The sequence below is a fragment of the Lontra canadensis genome, unplaced genomic scaffold (genome assembly GCF_010015895.1).
Source record: "Lontra canadensis isolate GAN:19392208 unplaced genomic scaffold, GSC_riverotter_1.0 scaffold30, whole genome shotgun sequence".
Taxonomy (NCBI): Eukaryota; Metazoa; Chordata; class Mammalia; order Carnivora; family Mustelidae; genus Lontra; species Lontra canadensis.
Genome location: NW_022631024.1, coordinates 20,985,803 through 21,001,448, shown reverse-complemented (window position 1 = coordinate 21,001,448; position 15,646 = coordinate 20,985,803). Strand labels below are relative to the sequence as shown.

Here is a 15,646-nt window from a genome sequence, read left to right as displayed (position 1 = left end):
AGATTCAAATCTGGAACACTGCTTTGTGTCTCATAAATGTTTTTCCAAACAGCTGACCAAAGGTTCTTGGGGAAATGAAGGGGATCTAAATTCTCCCAGCTGGATCTGACAGTATAGTGACCCGATTCGATCCTGCTGACTTTTTCTTCTGGAACATACGATCTCCTGTAAAGGGTCAGGCCGGCTCTCTGGACTGAGAGGACCGGCTGGGGTACATGTGCTTCAAATCTCCACCGGCGAGGGGGGGCCAGCACCCAGTCCAATGAGCCCACCGACACCCTAACAGCCCCGTGGGGTTTTACTCAGGAGCACGGCAGAGCACAGTACCACGGGCCACGGACGGGGGCACTACGCCTCACTAGAGGACTCTGGGAGACAGGCCCAGACTCGGGGTGCCCAACCTCAGTGTCCTCATCGATAGAACAGCCTTTCTGAGAGTTAAGTTCATAAAGTCCTGAAAACGGTATCTGCCTCATAAGCAAAGTTCCCTGAGTGTCGCTCTGTCACAGGTACCATCTGGTGACCGTGACCAGCACCCTGCCGCCCCCGGTCCCGTCAGCGCGCCCACCTGCATGCCGATGATGGCGTAGATGAAGAACAGCATGGCGATGAGAAGACACACGTAGGGCAGGGCCTGTGGAGACACACAGAGGACAGGGGAGCTCCAGGGGGCTGCCCCGCTGCCTGGCTCGGATCTTGTCTGCGGAGGGGATGGTGGACCTTGTCTGCAGAGGGGATGGTGGTCTGCCTGGCTCAGACCTCAGCGGCCACAGAGCCACCCCACTGACCACAAAGCCCCTCTACCAAGAGGCGGCCTCGCTTCCTTCATCCCTAAGCAGTCGCGCGCCTCGCCACAGGGTCAGTGAGCACGACCGAGGAACTGTCTGGGCAACTTAGAAGGTCTGTAAACCACAACAGGGTAACAGGCACCAAGGGGCCTCCAGGAGGAGGGCCGCTCCGGGGCTCAGGGAGCTGGGCCGGGTCTCACCTTGAAGGACTGCACAAAGGTCCACAGCAGAATGCGGATGGTGTAGCCTTGGCGCAGCAGCTTGATGAGCCGGGCGGCCCGAAACAGGCGCAGGAAGCTGAGGTTGATGAAATTGTTCTGTGGGGAAGACAGGCTGTTCTCAAGCTGGCGGAGATCAGCTCCCACCACGGCAGACCTCCCACCCGCCTCTCCCAGACCTGCTGTGCCCCGAAGGAAAGTGGATCCAAAGAGAGACCAAACAGAAAGTCACTGCTCTAAAGGAGAGAAGCATCAATCGGCCACCAGAAAAACCTTCCGAAAGTGAAGCTTGTCATTGCCAATCACTTCTCATGCAGCAAATCAACGGAAACCCTCTGCTCTAGGCTCCCCTGCACCCGACAGGGACGGAGAGAGACGAACTCCCAGAAGTAGCCCCTTGCTGCCAAGAGGAGCCAGGGGGCCACCTGTGGATGGGCCTCCAACGTGGACCGCCTCTTGCGAGACACAGCCAAGCCGTGCAAGCGCCGGGCAGGGCTGCTTCTCCACGGAGAGCCTCTGAGGGGCCCTTCCCTTCTCCGCATGGTTAGCAAAGCCCCTGCCTGCCTGGGACCTGGCAGAGGGGCAAACATTTCCCCCAGAGCTGCTCATGGTGCCTGCAGACAAGTCACCGTAGGAAGTGTAAGTGTGGGCGATCCCACTGCCCACACCACGGAAGCCACTCAGGAAATCCACGAATGCTCCCAGCGGCAGAGATCCCAGGATGTCAAGCATGGCTCCCTCATCCGAGGGGGAGTGAGCCTTCCATCTGGGCCCAGGGGCACCTTGAATTATCAGCCCATCCCTTTCAGGGAGCACGACTCTGGGCGGACGACGTAGGTGTGCTTGTGGCCCTGGGCAGCTTCCCGGCCTCTGTCTGCTTAGAGACCAGGTGCCCGCATGACAGCAGCTCCCTGACACCTGGGTGTCTAACATAGGCAAGCAGCTCAGGCTTAGAAACAATGTATCGCCAGATTCAGTGGTCCAATGGAGACAGAAGAGAACACGACATGTTCAATGAGCGGCAGTGGGAGAGCACGTGCAGGGGCTGTGGGGAGCCTGGGGAGAGCTGCCTGTCCCCCCTCCAGAGCTGCCCAGCTGGTCCTGGCTGGGACGAAGCGTTCAGTGGACAGGCAGGTCTCACTCCCACTTCTGAGGACCGTGGCCCCAACCCAGCCTTGTCCACCCCTTTGTTCCCACTGGGGTGGGGGTTGCTGGGGACTCTAGTCTGTCTCTGCTAGGGGGCTAGAGGTGGGAGGCACGAGGTAGTCACAAGGAGGTGCTGACTAGGGGCTGGATCAGCAAAAGGCAGAAGTGGACCACGGGGTGGGATCCTGGAGGGCAAACAGGCTTGCCTACAGCTCCCTCACCTGCTTGCTGTGCTGGGGCAAGAGAATCTCAGTGGCACAGGAAACACCCACACTCGCCCTGCAGGCCCCAGGTTTGCAGGTGAGCCAGTCAGCTCGGGAGGACCGGCACAGCGGTGGAAGGGAGACCTCGTCTACAGCGCTGGGAAATCCTCTGCATGAGGCAGTAAAGCAGAGGAAGGTGAGGGAGCCGCCAAGTGCGGGGCCTCCTCTGAGGTCCCACTTGGACCACACCTGCCCACTTGCATCTGGAGGGCCCAAGACTGTTACAACACAGTCAGCGTCTGCCCAGCCCAAAGGACTTTGCTCAGGCCACTGGCACCTAGAGATTCTTGGGAATACAGAGGCTCTGGGTGAGAAAGAAGGGATGGAGGACAAGGCAGGGGAGGGCACTGATCGTGCACATAGTCAGTGCACCAACACAAAGCTCACAGGCCCTGGCCTACTTTTTGCTGAGACTCAAGCTCTCACCCCTCCCCCCAGATGTCTTTCCTCAGGGCTCCAGGGGGCACTCGGGAGGGGGGTGGGGGGGGCACAGACACACAGCCTGAGAGAGCCATGAGGACGGATGGTGACAGCAGCCACAGATACCCCAAGCACGGGGTGGCAGGCAGAGCACTCTGGGGCCGCACCAGGGCGGGACCTGCCAGGCACCAGCATGCAAGCAGCATGAGGGAGAACGGGGGCGGGGGGGCGGTCAGCAAGCACACGGCAGCCTCCCCACGGCCACGCGTCATCACCTCTGGCCTCAGCCAGCCCCTCAGTGGTGGAAAGGGCCTGCCCCGTCCTCCCAGAGTCCATGGTTTCTGTCACACCAGAGAGCCCCAAGTACCTTATTTCAAAGCCTACATTTCAATCACCTACATTTCAAAGCCAGGCCCTTCCTGCCACTTGCCTCGGCATTGGGAAGGTCTAGGGCACCCCAAAGAGGCATTATCACAACCCGCAACGTGGCGGATGATTCACCCTGAGGGTACCCTGGTCCCCAGCTCCTCTGAGCCCCTGGCTTCCTCACCCACAAGACGGGGACATTAGGATGTTGTGCCCAGATGCTGAGGAATCAAGAGATTTGAGGGATTTAAAGGCACGCCAGGCATCGTGACACACACCCCCCAAAGGGGAGCCCCAGACCCCGATAGGCATCCCCTGCGTCCTGTGCACATCTGTTGGCTGCCACACTCCATGCTGGCAGCAAGGTCCAGCAAGCGAGCAACAGACTGCTCTCATACTTGGCTTTTTCCTGGCAGGACGATGAGGAGGAACAGACCCCAAGGTGCTCAGCGTGTCATGTGACTGTGTGCACTCTGAAGAGGGAGGGCACGGGGGCAGGGGGCTCTTCCCAAGGGGACAGGGAACGGCCATGGAGGGGACTGACTCAAATATTTCTGCATCAAATGGCATTTTCTCAAAACCTCAAGATCTTCTCCACTTGTGAAATACTTGATCATTAATGTTCATTTTCTGTAACAGGATCTCAAATACTTGCTACTTTATATGAATTTCCGGTCACAGCCTCAGTTCCATCTGCTCCTGGTGTCTTTGCTCTCCTGTCGGATACTCCTGAAGGCCTGGGGAAGGCCCAGTTCACGCCACCCGCAGCCCACACAAGCCCACGGAGCAAGCGTGCACGAGCGGGCCAGTGAAGGCTGGACACAGGAGCCAGGTGCTCTGCTGTCTCTGGGGACAGACCCTCTTCCCGCTCCGTTCAGGCCTTAAACAACCCCTTCTGAATCCCAGAGACACAATCTCCAATCCCCTCCAGCCCCGAGGCCCAGAGAGGATTCCCCGTGGAAGGGCAATTCCAGGAAGAATGCTAGAGGAGGCATCATCAGAGGCCACTGGGGAGAACCACCATTGTATGTGGGTTCGATGGGGACAGAGCAGAAGGGAGATGGTGCCAGAGAAACCATGGACTCCACAGGATCAGGTCGAAACTCATGCCCTACAAAATCCCTCCGATTCTGAACCCAATCCCAACAGGAAAAACTGGCTGGGCACTTACCCACTTGGCTCAGAAGACCCAAGGCCAGTTCCTGAATCAAACAGTCCCCGGGAGGGCCCTCAGAAGCCCCCACTGGACCCCAGATGCTGAGGAGAAGAGACCAGAGGGGATGGGGACTGCCAGACTCTGACCACACGCCTCAGGAAGGCGGTGGTGAGGGCTCACAGGAGAAGGAACAGGAGCAGGGCAAGCAAAGCAAGGAGTTTTAAGAACTGTTTAAAGTCATGAAACCAACCGTTTCCTATATGTGATGTTTTCATGGATGGGTATTTGCGTATTATTTACAAATTGGGATGTTTGAGCAGCAGGTGCACAACATACAGACGGAGACATGGTTTTCGCATTGTATGTTGGTTGGATGGCGTGAGTCAGCAGGTAGTTTACGGTAAATCAAGAACAAAAACAGAAAACAAAAGAGAAAATGAGTCATCAACACAAGCAAAAACTCAAACTTCGAATACCTCACTGGAAAATTTTAGGATTTTAGTAAACTTTGCACATTTTGCTTAAAATGCACCAGATCAAATATTTTGGAAATCTGGAGGCTATGCAGACAGGGTGGCGCTCGTTTGCATTCCTGTTTGTAATGCAAATCCAAAGATGACTCACAGACACTTGTTTTTTTATTTCCAGGCAAAGAAATCAATGTCAGTTTTATGCTTCCTTGGGGATGCTGTCTCTACACGACCCTGGTTAAGGCTATTACTCTATTTTGATTAAGTGGGAGGTGGGAACTGACACTCATATTTTTGCCTAAGGAAAAAAAGTACATTCACAAAGTAACACATGAAGTGACTACAAATGAACAAAAATAAAGACGCCACTAATCCACACGCCAGCTCCCTTCCATCTTTTCCGCTCTGGGCAGAACAGGGTGGAGGACGGGAGCGCTAGTGGCCAGAGCCACCAGAGCTTCCGAGCCAAGCGGTACCTCATTCCTCCCGCCAGCCCTGCTGGGCATCGGGGGCTGACGGCCGCCACCATGGAGGGCTTATTTGAAGGGCGGTCTGATCCAACCACAAGCCACCCAGGCCTCGAGTGTCCAATAGCTGAGGGACGGACACCGGGCCTCCTGCTTACAGAAGGTCTCTGCCTTGTGTGCGGGCCTCTCTGGAGCCAGAGGTCTCCCCAGAAGACATTTAGGCATCATGCACTCTGCACGTCTGGCAACCCTCACCCTTGATACCTGCTCATCATTCTGCCCTCTCTGAGAGGACACACGCCCATGAAGGAACCCCAGAGCTGTGTCCTTGCAGATGGAAGCTCGGTGTCTGGATCCCTCTATCTGGGGAACAAAGACTGCTGTGTCCAAGGATGAGAACCGGAGGGATCAGCAGTCAGCTTGCTCCTCCCAGCAACCACACTGGTACAAACTATTCCTGGATGAGAAGCGCCTGGGCAATGCCACAATGCCAATGGCTGTTGTGACAAACATCCTTGGTTTCTGCATGAAAATGGCAGCTCAGAACTTTTCCCCCTATTGTTTGGATTGTTAATTTTTTAAAACCACAAAACATACCACATACACAAAAGAATATGTATAAATATGTGTATAGATGCACATTTTAAAGAAAAGGAATAAAATGTCCACCCATCCATCACCCCACTTAAAGAAAACAGAATGTCACCAAGACTTTCGAAGCCCTTCTTGTCTCCCTTTGTCCTCCCCAGACGTAGTAGCTACCTGTAATTCTTGTTAACAATTTCTTTTCTTTACTGTCTTACCACAAACTCTGAAAACGTGTTATACTTGGCTTCTCTTAACCTTTGTGATGGGACGCTACTGTACGCGGCCTTCTCAGACTTGGGCAGACTTGCTGACGGCGAGCAAACTGCCTCTCAGGGGCTTCCCTCCTGATGCAGAGACCACCCTCTGGTGCGTGGGGCGCATCACTCTGTTCACGGGCGGTCACAACCGGTGCATTCCGGGGCTGCCGTGAACTGCGTAGCCACGAACCTCTGTGTGAGAGGGTCTCTGGGTCACCTGCCCGGACACCCTCTGGCACATGACCTAAGAGGGAATCCCCGAGCGGCAGGCACGTCTACGCCTGACTTTCTGGGGATCGCCACACTTTTCCCAGCAGGAGCGTGGAGGTTCTGGCTGACCCACTTGCTAAGCACTGGCATGGCTGGAATTCCTGTCTGACAAACCGGAGGGTATGAAAGGGCATCTCAATGTCTTTCACTTTACGTTTCTTTAATTACAAATAAGGTTCATTGGTCATTTCTGTTTCTCATTCTTTTAGCAAAATGCCCAGTTACACCTTCAGCTCATTTTTCCATTTGGTTGCTTCTGTTTTTCTTAATGATTCACTGAAGGGCCTTGCACATTTTGGACACTAACCTTCACTAATGGTTCAGAAAACCTCTCTGCCCTCCGACCACGCCTTTGTCAATCAATGTCGGTGCATCCGAGGCCTGAGGAGCTCATTCTTGCTCTCTGTTATTGACCTCATCCAGTCTCATGGCTCTGATTTCATCCTACAGGCTCATGGTTCCCCAGCGTAGGACTGGCACGATTCTCTCCTCCAAATTCCAGGCACGTCTGTCCAACGGCCTGTTGGACAGGTCCTGCGGAAGGCCAACAGGCAACCCGCCCTAATGCGCACACGCTGCATCCAGGCCACATGTACAAACAGTGCACAACCAACCTGGTCCGCCCAGTCTTTCCCATTTCAATGACAGATAACCCATGTCCCCACGCGCTCAGATCGGACGCCATTCTTGCCTCAATTCTCACCCAGACCGCTGCTCCACCAGTAGCTCTACTGGAAAACACATCCAGAACGACGGTCTCTCACATGAGCCCAAGCCCCCAGCCCCTCTACTGGGCTCCCTGAGTGGCACTCGTATTCTCCCAGGCCCAACACTCAAGTGTCAGCATCTGCAGCTTTTTTTCCCGAGAATTTCCCCACACCAGGACACAGGTGTCGAGAATTAACATTCCGTGGCCTCCTCGCACCAGCGGCCTTCGGCTAGTGGCTAACAGCACTTGCTGAAAAATACCCCAGCCGCTTTGCCACTTGCAGGGATAACGGAGGTTCAGGGCTCCCAATGAGGACCCACGGTGGTAACTGCCCTCAGAGTACACGATACTCTGGCCGCCTCCCTTCCCTGACCCACTTCCTTGCTCCCAGGTACCCCTGAGGTCACCTCCCAAATGAATGACTTGCACTGAACTTAGGGTCTGTTTCTGGGATAACCAGCTAAGCCCTAACCCACCGAGCTGCTTCTGCCTGTGCCCTGTACGATACTCTCAGCTGGACCTCTGGTCTGGAAACACAGATCATGCCCCGCCTGTTCCAGCCTCACTCTAGATAAAATCCCGAACTGACTGCAACTGCAGATCCTTCCCTTCCCCCATTCCCTCCACCCCTCGTCATGCTGCAGGTGCTGGGTGGGTGCAGGGCTCAGGGCTGCTCCCTCAGGACCCCTGCTCCACGTCCTCCCAGACCCAGACATCTTCGCTGGCAAGTCACCAAGTCAGTGACATCTCCTCTGGGCACACAGCCGTCAAAGCCCCCGCCCCCGGTCCCGTGTCTCATAACCCTTCACTGCTTTGCCTTCTCCCAGTGCCTCTCATCGTGTGACACTGCGTCCCTCTTAGGGGAATGAAACTCAGATTTTCATCTTTTGTCCCTGCACTTAGAATACTGCTTACTATGTGATAGGCAGTGCATAAATATTGATAATGGATAATGGGTTCATCCATTTATAATTTATAAGGGATTCATAACAGATAAGTGAACGGATGTGATGCAAATATCCCCTTCCTCTTCATGGATTGTCTTTTCTTCTTTCGATGAACAGAAACTCTTCATTTTACAGAATTTTTTTTTAAATTATGGATGGTGCTTCCTATAGTTTGCTCAAGCAATCAGTCCCTATCCCGAGGTCTTAAAGAGAATCTCCTGTATTCTCTTCTAAGAGTTTTAAAGTTTTTTCCTCTTATATTTAAGTATTTTCATCCATTTGAAATAGCTTTTTTGTGAATGGATGAAGATCCAATTTCCATCTTTCACTATGTTGATCATCATTATACCCGCATCGATTGTTGAATTATCTCACCACTAAGCAGCACAATCATGTATCAAGTTTCCATACACGAGTGATTCTGATTCTAGGCTCTTGATTCCGTCCATTGGCTCACTTACTCTTCCCCAAGCCAGCACCACAGTCTTAACACTCTAGCTTTATAAGAAGTCTTATCACCAACAAGAACAGTACCTTTCCATGCCCACTGCCCCAGCAGCACCCTCCGCTTCTTAAGTATCTTGAGTATTTAGGGGGCCTTTGCCCTTTCTGATGAGTTTTAGAAGCAACTTGTCAATTTCCAAAACAAAAACAAATTCACTTATTGAAATTACATTGAATCTACAGATCAATTTGGGCAGAACCATCTCTGAAGTTGACACTACTTAGTATTGACGTGCTAACACCGTCTGCTTAAGTCTCCTTTCCTATCTGTCACTGAGGGTTAGGACTTTTCCACATAAAGATCTTGTATTAGGGCATCGTTAGGGCTGTAGGTGGGACTGCTGACGCAGTCGTGATCTGCGGTCGGCTACTCACTCGGGTACTCGACTCAGCGGCCGTGCCAAACGCTCTTCTTGGCTCAAGAGGATTCCGGATCTACAGATAATAATGTTATCCAGGAATAATGGCAGCTTTGCCTATTTCTGTTCTAATACTTGGGTGTTTTATTGATCTTTCTTGTCTCATTCACTCGACAAGTGTCTACCAAACACCCAAGCCCTGGAATGTGGCGGTGAACTGGACAAACACCTCTAATCCTCACGGGGCTGACGTTCACTTTACTGAACCAACCAGGCCCTGAAGTTCCATGTTGGAAAAGAAGGAGTGCTGACAGGTACGGTCTTTTCCTAATTTTAAAGGGAATTCTTTCCAAATTCCACCATCATATGATGTTAGTGCAGGATTTTTGGTAAATTCTCTCCATCAGGTCAATAATTCCTACATTGCTAATAATTTCTATCATGAATACAATTTGAGTTTTATTGAACATCTTCTCTGCACCAATGACAGGATCACATTAATAGTATCCTTTGATCTGCTAATCTAAATTAGACTCTCTGATGCATTTTACTCAATGCTAATGAATGAGTGTGGAGTATGATCTTCCTTTATTATATTCTATTTTTTAAATAATTCTGGTGTCCAGGTTGTACTAGTCTCATATCAGTAGTTAGGGATGTTCACTCTTTTTCTATTCACTTAAAAAATTTGTTTAGGCTCTTGAAAGAAATTGAAGAAGACATAAAAAGATGGAAGAGCATTCCGTGCTCATGGATCGGAAGAATAAACATTGTTAAAATGTCTATACTGCCTAGAGCCATCTATACTTTCAGTGCCATCCCGATCAAAATTCCACCGGCATTTTGCAAAGTGCTGGAACAAACAATTCTAAAATTTGTATGGAACCAGAAGAGATCCCAAATTGCTAAGCAAATGTTGAAAAAGAAAAACAAAACCGGGGGCATCACATTGCCTGATTTCAAGCTTTACTACAAAGCTGTAATCACCAAGACAGCATGGTACTGGCACAAAAACAGTCACATAGACCAGTAGAAGAGAGTAGAGAGTCCAGATATGGACCCGCAACTCTATGGTCCAATAATCTTCGACAAAGCAGAAAAAAAAGTCCATTGGAAAAAAGACAATCTCTTCAATAAATGGTACTGGGAAAATTGGACAGCTATATATAGAAGAATGAAACTCGACCATTCTCTTACACCATACACAAAGATAAACTCGGAATGGATAAAAGACCTCAACGTGAGACAGGAATCCATCAGAATCCTAGAGGAGAACATAGGCAGTCACCTCTTCGACACCGGCCACAGCAACTTCTTTCAAGATATGCCTCCAACGGCACAGGAAACAAAGGGGAAAATGAACTTTTGGGACTTCATCAAGATCAAAAGCTTCTGCAGAGCAAAGGAAACAGTCAACAAAACAAAGAGGCAACCCATGGAATGGGACAAGATATTCGCAAATGACAATACAGACGAAGGGCTGACATCCAAGAGCTATAAAGAACTCCTCAAATGCTCAAAAAACAGATAATCACGTCAAAAAATGGGCAGAAGACATGAACAGACACTTCTCCAAAGAAGACATACAAATGGTTAACAGACACATGAAATAATGTTCATCATCATTAGCCATCAGGGAAATTCAAATCAAAACCACATTGAGATACCACCTTATACCAGTTAGAATGGCAAAAATTGACAAAGAGAGGTTGTGGAGAGGTTGTGGAGAAAGGGGAACCCTCTTACACTGTTGGTGGGAATGCAAGTTGGTGCAGCCACTCTGGAAAACAGTGTGGAGATTCCTTAAGAAATTAAAAATAGAGCTTCCCTATTACCCTGCAATTGCACTACTGGGTATTTACCCCAAAGATACAGATGTAGTGAAAAGAAGGGCCATCTGTACCCCAATGTTCATAGCAGCAATGGCCACAGTCACCAAACTGTGGAAAGATGTCCTTCAACGGACGAACAGATAAGGAAGATGTGGTCCATATACAATGGAGTGTTATGCCTCCATCAGAAAGGATGAATACCCAATTTTTGTATCAATGTGGATGGGGCTGGAAAAGACTCTGCTAAGTGAAATAAGTCAAGCAGAGAGAGTCAATCATATGGTTTCACTTACTAGTGGAGCATGAGTAACACAGAGGACAATGGGAGCTGGAGAGGAGAAGTGAGTGGGGAGAGATCAGAGGGGGAGACAAACCACGAGAGACTGTGGACTCTCAGAAATACACTGAGGGTTTTGGAGGGGACAGGAGTGGGGAGGTTGGGTGATCCTGGTGGTGAATATTAAGGAGGGCGCGTATTGCATGGAGCACTGGGTGTGGTGCATAAACAATGAATCTTGGAACACTGGAAAAATAAAATAAAGTTTAAATATTAAAAAAAAAGACTTTGTTTAGGGTTAGAATGATCTTTCATTATATTCTAGGTAAAATACAACTACTACAATCAGTGATATGAGGCAAGACAAACTGGTTTTCACACCTCACACTTCCTGCTCCGGGCAGGCTTCCTTGAGTTTGACGATGCTATGCATCACTGAGGAAATACTCTTTGAGCCATTTATCAGGTGACACAAAGCTGCCAGGTTTGAGAGGACTCAGAGGAGGGAGATTCAGACCCACGCTGCAGTACCAGAAGCCCGACAACTTGGACTGAGAGACGCAAGACCCCACGGTGCTGGTGTCTGCAGTGGGCAGACATGCCGTGCGGAGTCCCCAGAAAGCCCGCAGAGAAAGGTCAACACAAACACCTACAATTCTGGAGCAAGGCCATGTCATTGGCTGAAGACCTCACCCATGGGAGGGTCCGCTCCTGGCTACTGGGCCCTGGTGGAGACCGCGTCTGACCATGAGACAACTGTGTCCACGGCTCTGCTGCTTGTCCTTAGGAGTGTGTGTAGCAGGCCTGCCAACAATCTGGTGTTATGGTGGAACCGCTGCATCCAGGGCCAAACCCAAGCACATCCAGAGGACAGAGTCACATGACAGGTGGCCCAGTGCCCCAGGCCTCTCACCTTTGCTGCACCTGTCTTCCTTAGCTCACTCCTACCCCAACATATCATGAGAAGATCGCTAAAGCCGGGAGAAGAAACTCAAACCCAATCTCCGAAGCAGTACCTCAATACACTGGGGCAGCCTCACTAGAACCCCACCCAGAGGCGACCAGAAGGACAGTGGCAAGGCAGAGTTCCTGGCGGGGAACCTGATCAGCCACGGCCCGGAAGGACAAAGAAGCTGCCTGTGGTACTGACTACAAGACCGCAGGCAAGAGCTAAAGCTTAGCCACGGCTCCGGAGGTAACGGAAGTTGAGGAAAAGCATCCAGATGGGCCCAGCCAACCCTTGCATTACACTTCGGTGCCCACCCACAGCTGCAGGGTCACCAAAAACCAGGCCTTGAGGTGGCTGACCCACGAGATGACGGCCAGCCTCTATCCTCACCAGCAGATCTGTGAGTGGAGTGACCTTGACGGCTGAGATGAAAGCTGTGCCTGAGCTCAGGAGGTGGGCTCCCTCTCAGCAAAGCTGACCCAGCCACAGCCCCACCTAACACCCAGCCTGCTACTCGCGGAAGTCAAGGAGTCCTCTACAGCGCACCATGCTTTAGGCTGCCAACCAGCCACTTGGTGATAATTGGCTTACATGGGAACCCTTTCAGCTGGAAGTGGCAGTGGTTTGACTCACCTGCGATCACTCACACTCTGGGTGTGGGTCTGTCTTTGCTGAGGGAATACCTTGGCCTGCACCAGCATCGAATTTACCCAACTGGGTACCATGTAACATCCGCTCAGAGCACGCACAGGCAGGTACACAGGAGCCGGCGACACAGGGTCTAGGGGCGTACCCCAGTCCACATCACTCAGGAGGTGGGAACCTCCTGAAACGCTGCAAGAGCCTCCTAAAGGCCCAGATTAAATGCCAGCTCAGTGAACTGCCTCATGGGGCTGGGATACGTCCCTCAAGGTGAGCAGACAGACAAGAGATGGTGCTGGTGTCCCAGTGTTGCACAGGCCCGGAAAGCAAGAGGGGGTAGCAGGGGTGGCCCCCTCCCTACCCTCCAGCAGGCCAGCTCAGACTGCGTTCTCATCAACTCTGTAAGTTTCGGTTTGGCCAATCTAGAGGTCCTGGATCAAGGGGTCATGAAGTGTTCCACTGTGGAATGCTGTCATGGTGGCTCCCTTGTCACTTGCTGCCTCTCATGCCATAAGACCAGCAGGCCGAGCAGAGCTTCCCGGCTGGCCAGGGTATTTGATGCTGGTCACTGAGAAGGGCAGAGCTACCACCACACAGGGCAGGAAGAAGTCTGTCTGGAAATCAGGGGGTTCACCAGGGCCTTTCCAGATGCTCTATGACCAGTCTCAATGACGACCGGCATACTATGTCAGCCAGAACCACACAAGTGTGACGAGCTGGGGCTTGGGCCACACAGGGTGACACTGTAGGCTCCCTGATCCGGCCCAGCAACCCGCGCCACGGCAGGCTGGCCACCAGTCAGGCGACCCCAAGAGAGGGACACGAAGAACATGTGCGTGAGCCTCCCCTGGACTCAGACCAGCTCCAGGTGTTCCCGACCCCCTGCCCCAGCCACCCTGAAGAACAAGGGAAGTGAACCCGGTGTGAGATGTGCGCAGAGCTGAGAGGGGCTGGGATCACAGCAGTCAGTCAGGCACTCCCATCTAGCCCTGTCACCATGCAGACTGGTACTCCTTCTTCCCCAGGGCTGCCAGAGCCTCCACATGGGGTGCACTCAGGAGGGCTGGAGGCATCTGACCACTGAACTCCAGGTGCGGCCCATAGCTGTGGACTGACCAGTGCAGAGGCAAGAGCTCTGAGCCATGGCCCCCTTGTCTCTGGGCCCCCTGGGGGACGAACAAAACCCACCCGACACTGGGCTCCAGATCCAACACTCCTGATGCTTTTCGCTGACCACCCATTTCCACAAACCCCGCTCGCACGGTTTTGCCTGGGAGCGCCTCCTAGAACGACTTGTACAAGAGCCCCACTTCCGTGCCTGCTCCTGGAGAACCCAGTCTAAGACAGAGAGGAGATGTTTTGCCATTTAATTCTAACTTCATGCCTGAATTCAGATTCTGTGACATTTGTTGAGACAAGTTTATGTTGTAGCATTTGGTCAGTTTTCGCCCATAATCCGTGTATGATATGGACAAGTAATCTCATTTTATTTACACACACACACACGCACACACACGTAAAACAAACCTGATATTCTAAAACAGTCTAAATTTACTTCATGTAATTTGGTGCCAAGTTGTTCGATTTCTTAGACACACGCAGATTTAAAAGATTCTTGTCTTCCAGGTCAGTCATTACTGATGGAGCTCCTAGGTGACTCTCAGACCACCAGACCAGAAGACCTTTTGGAAACCACTTTCTTATCCAAGAAAATGCATTTCCCAAGATAATACCCAACCCCCAACTCCACCTCTGGAGAGAAGCCTCCTTCTTTCCAGGGGCTCCTGGGGCAAGAGAGAGGGGTCCTAACTCTCAGGACCTGGAGGTACACCCAAGGGAGTCCCACCCAGAAGGAAACCAGTCTGGGGCCCTGGAGGAAGGACAGGAAATGCTACTCACCGCAATCTCTGTTACTAAAATATCAGTTATACTTCCCAACACAGTGACAAAGTCAAAGACGTTCCAGGCATCTCTGAAATAGTTCTAGAGAGAAAAAAGAGCAGTTACTGCTGGAGGCTAGCAAGGCAGAAGCCAGGCGCAGAGCCGCAGGAAGTGTCCTCATCAAGAAAGGAGCAGAGGGACAGGTGGGCCACCCCAGGTGGGACACCACAGCTGGGTAAGCAAACACCTGTGGGTCTGGGCAGGTGCAGAACCGAAAGCTATACGTCGAGAGAGGAGGAACATGGCCCTGCCTGTCTCCAGGAGCTGGGCTGGGGCGGAGCTCAGGCAGCTGAGAGCACAGGAGCAGCCCCTTCCTCGGGGCCCTGGCAATGTCCCATTTGCTCTGGGGGCTCAGGGAATTCCCAGCTCCATGCTCCGAGGCCCTGAAGGGTCCCCTACAGAGAGGGAGCCAGAGTGCAGACCACCAAAAGGCCAAGAGGGAGCCAAGACACCTACCAGCACCCCAAAGGCGATGATCTTCAGCACGCATTCCATGGAGAACATGGACGTGAACACAATGTTCAGGCATTTCAGCATCAGCTCATACTCATATGGTGCATCATAGAACTGCGTGGGGAATGAGTGCCATCAGCCGCCGGTTCGGCTGCCCCCCGACAGCCCCACCTTGACCTCCTGCCAGAGCACAGAGAGCTGCGCACCAGCCTGCCCAAGGTAGGGACAGCCGTCCCTGCTCTCCCCGTGTTCTCCCAGGACACACTGTCTCAGCCCACAGAGAACCCTGGGCACGGGGCTAGAGTAGGCACCCCATGCTGCCCAGGATGTGATCAGCCGCGCCGGCGGCTCTCTCACACCCCAGCTATCCCCCACTGTCCCCCGTGCCAGGCCCACATACCTTCATCATGAGCACCACCGTGTTGAGAGCGATCATGGCCATGATGAAGTACTCAAAGGGAGGTGAGACCACAAATGTCCAGGTCTTGTACTGGAACGACTGCTTGTCCCTGGGCATGTACCGTGTCAGGGGCTTGGCGCTGATGGCGAAGTCGATGCAAGCCCTCTGCATGGGGAAGGGGCAGTGAGCACCCAGAGGGGGAAGAGGGACCCCCACACCGGAGC

At 52.3% G+C, this 15,646-nt stretch overlaps 1 protein-coding gene across 1 annotated transcript in view; it reads right to left on the bottom strand.

Annotated features, from left to right (window-relative positions):
• CACNA1B (calcium voltage-gated channel subunit alpha1 B) overlaps positions 1-15,646 on the bottom strand; it is a 143,807-nt gene that overhangs the window by 31,228 nt on the left and 96,933 nt on the right. Inside the window, exons 29-33 of the mRNA XM_032865594.1 lie at positions 15,423-15,587; positions 15,026-15,136; positions 14,528-14,611; positions 989-1,105; positions 569-634 (exon numbers count right to left, since the gene is read on the bottom strand). Of these exons, the coding sequence (XP_032721485.1) occupies positions 569-634; positions 989-1,105; positions 14,528-14,611; positions 15,026-15,136; positions 15,423-15,587 (543 nt within the window). The remainder of the gene's footprint in view (positions 1-568; positions 635-988; positions 1,106-14,527; positions 14,612-15,025; positions 15,137-15,422; positions 15,588-15,646) is intronic.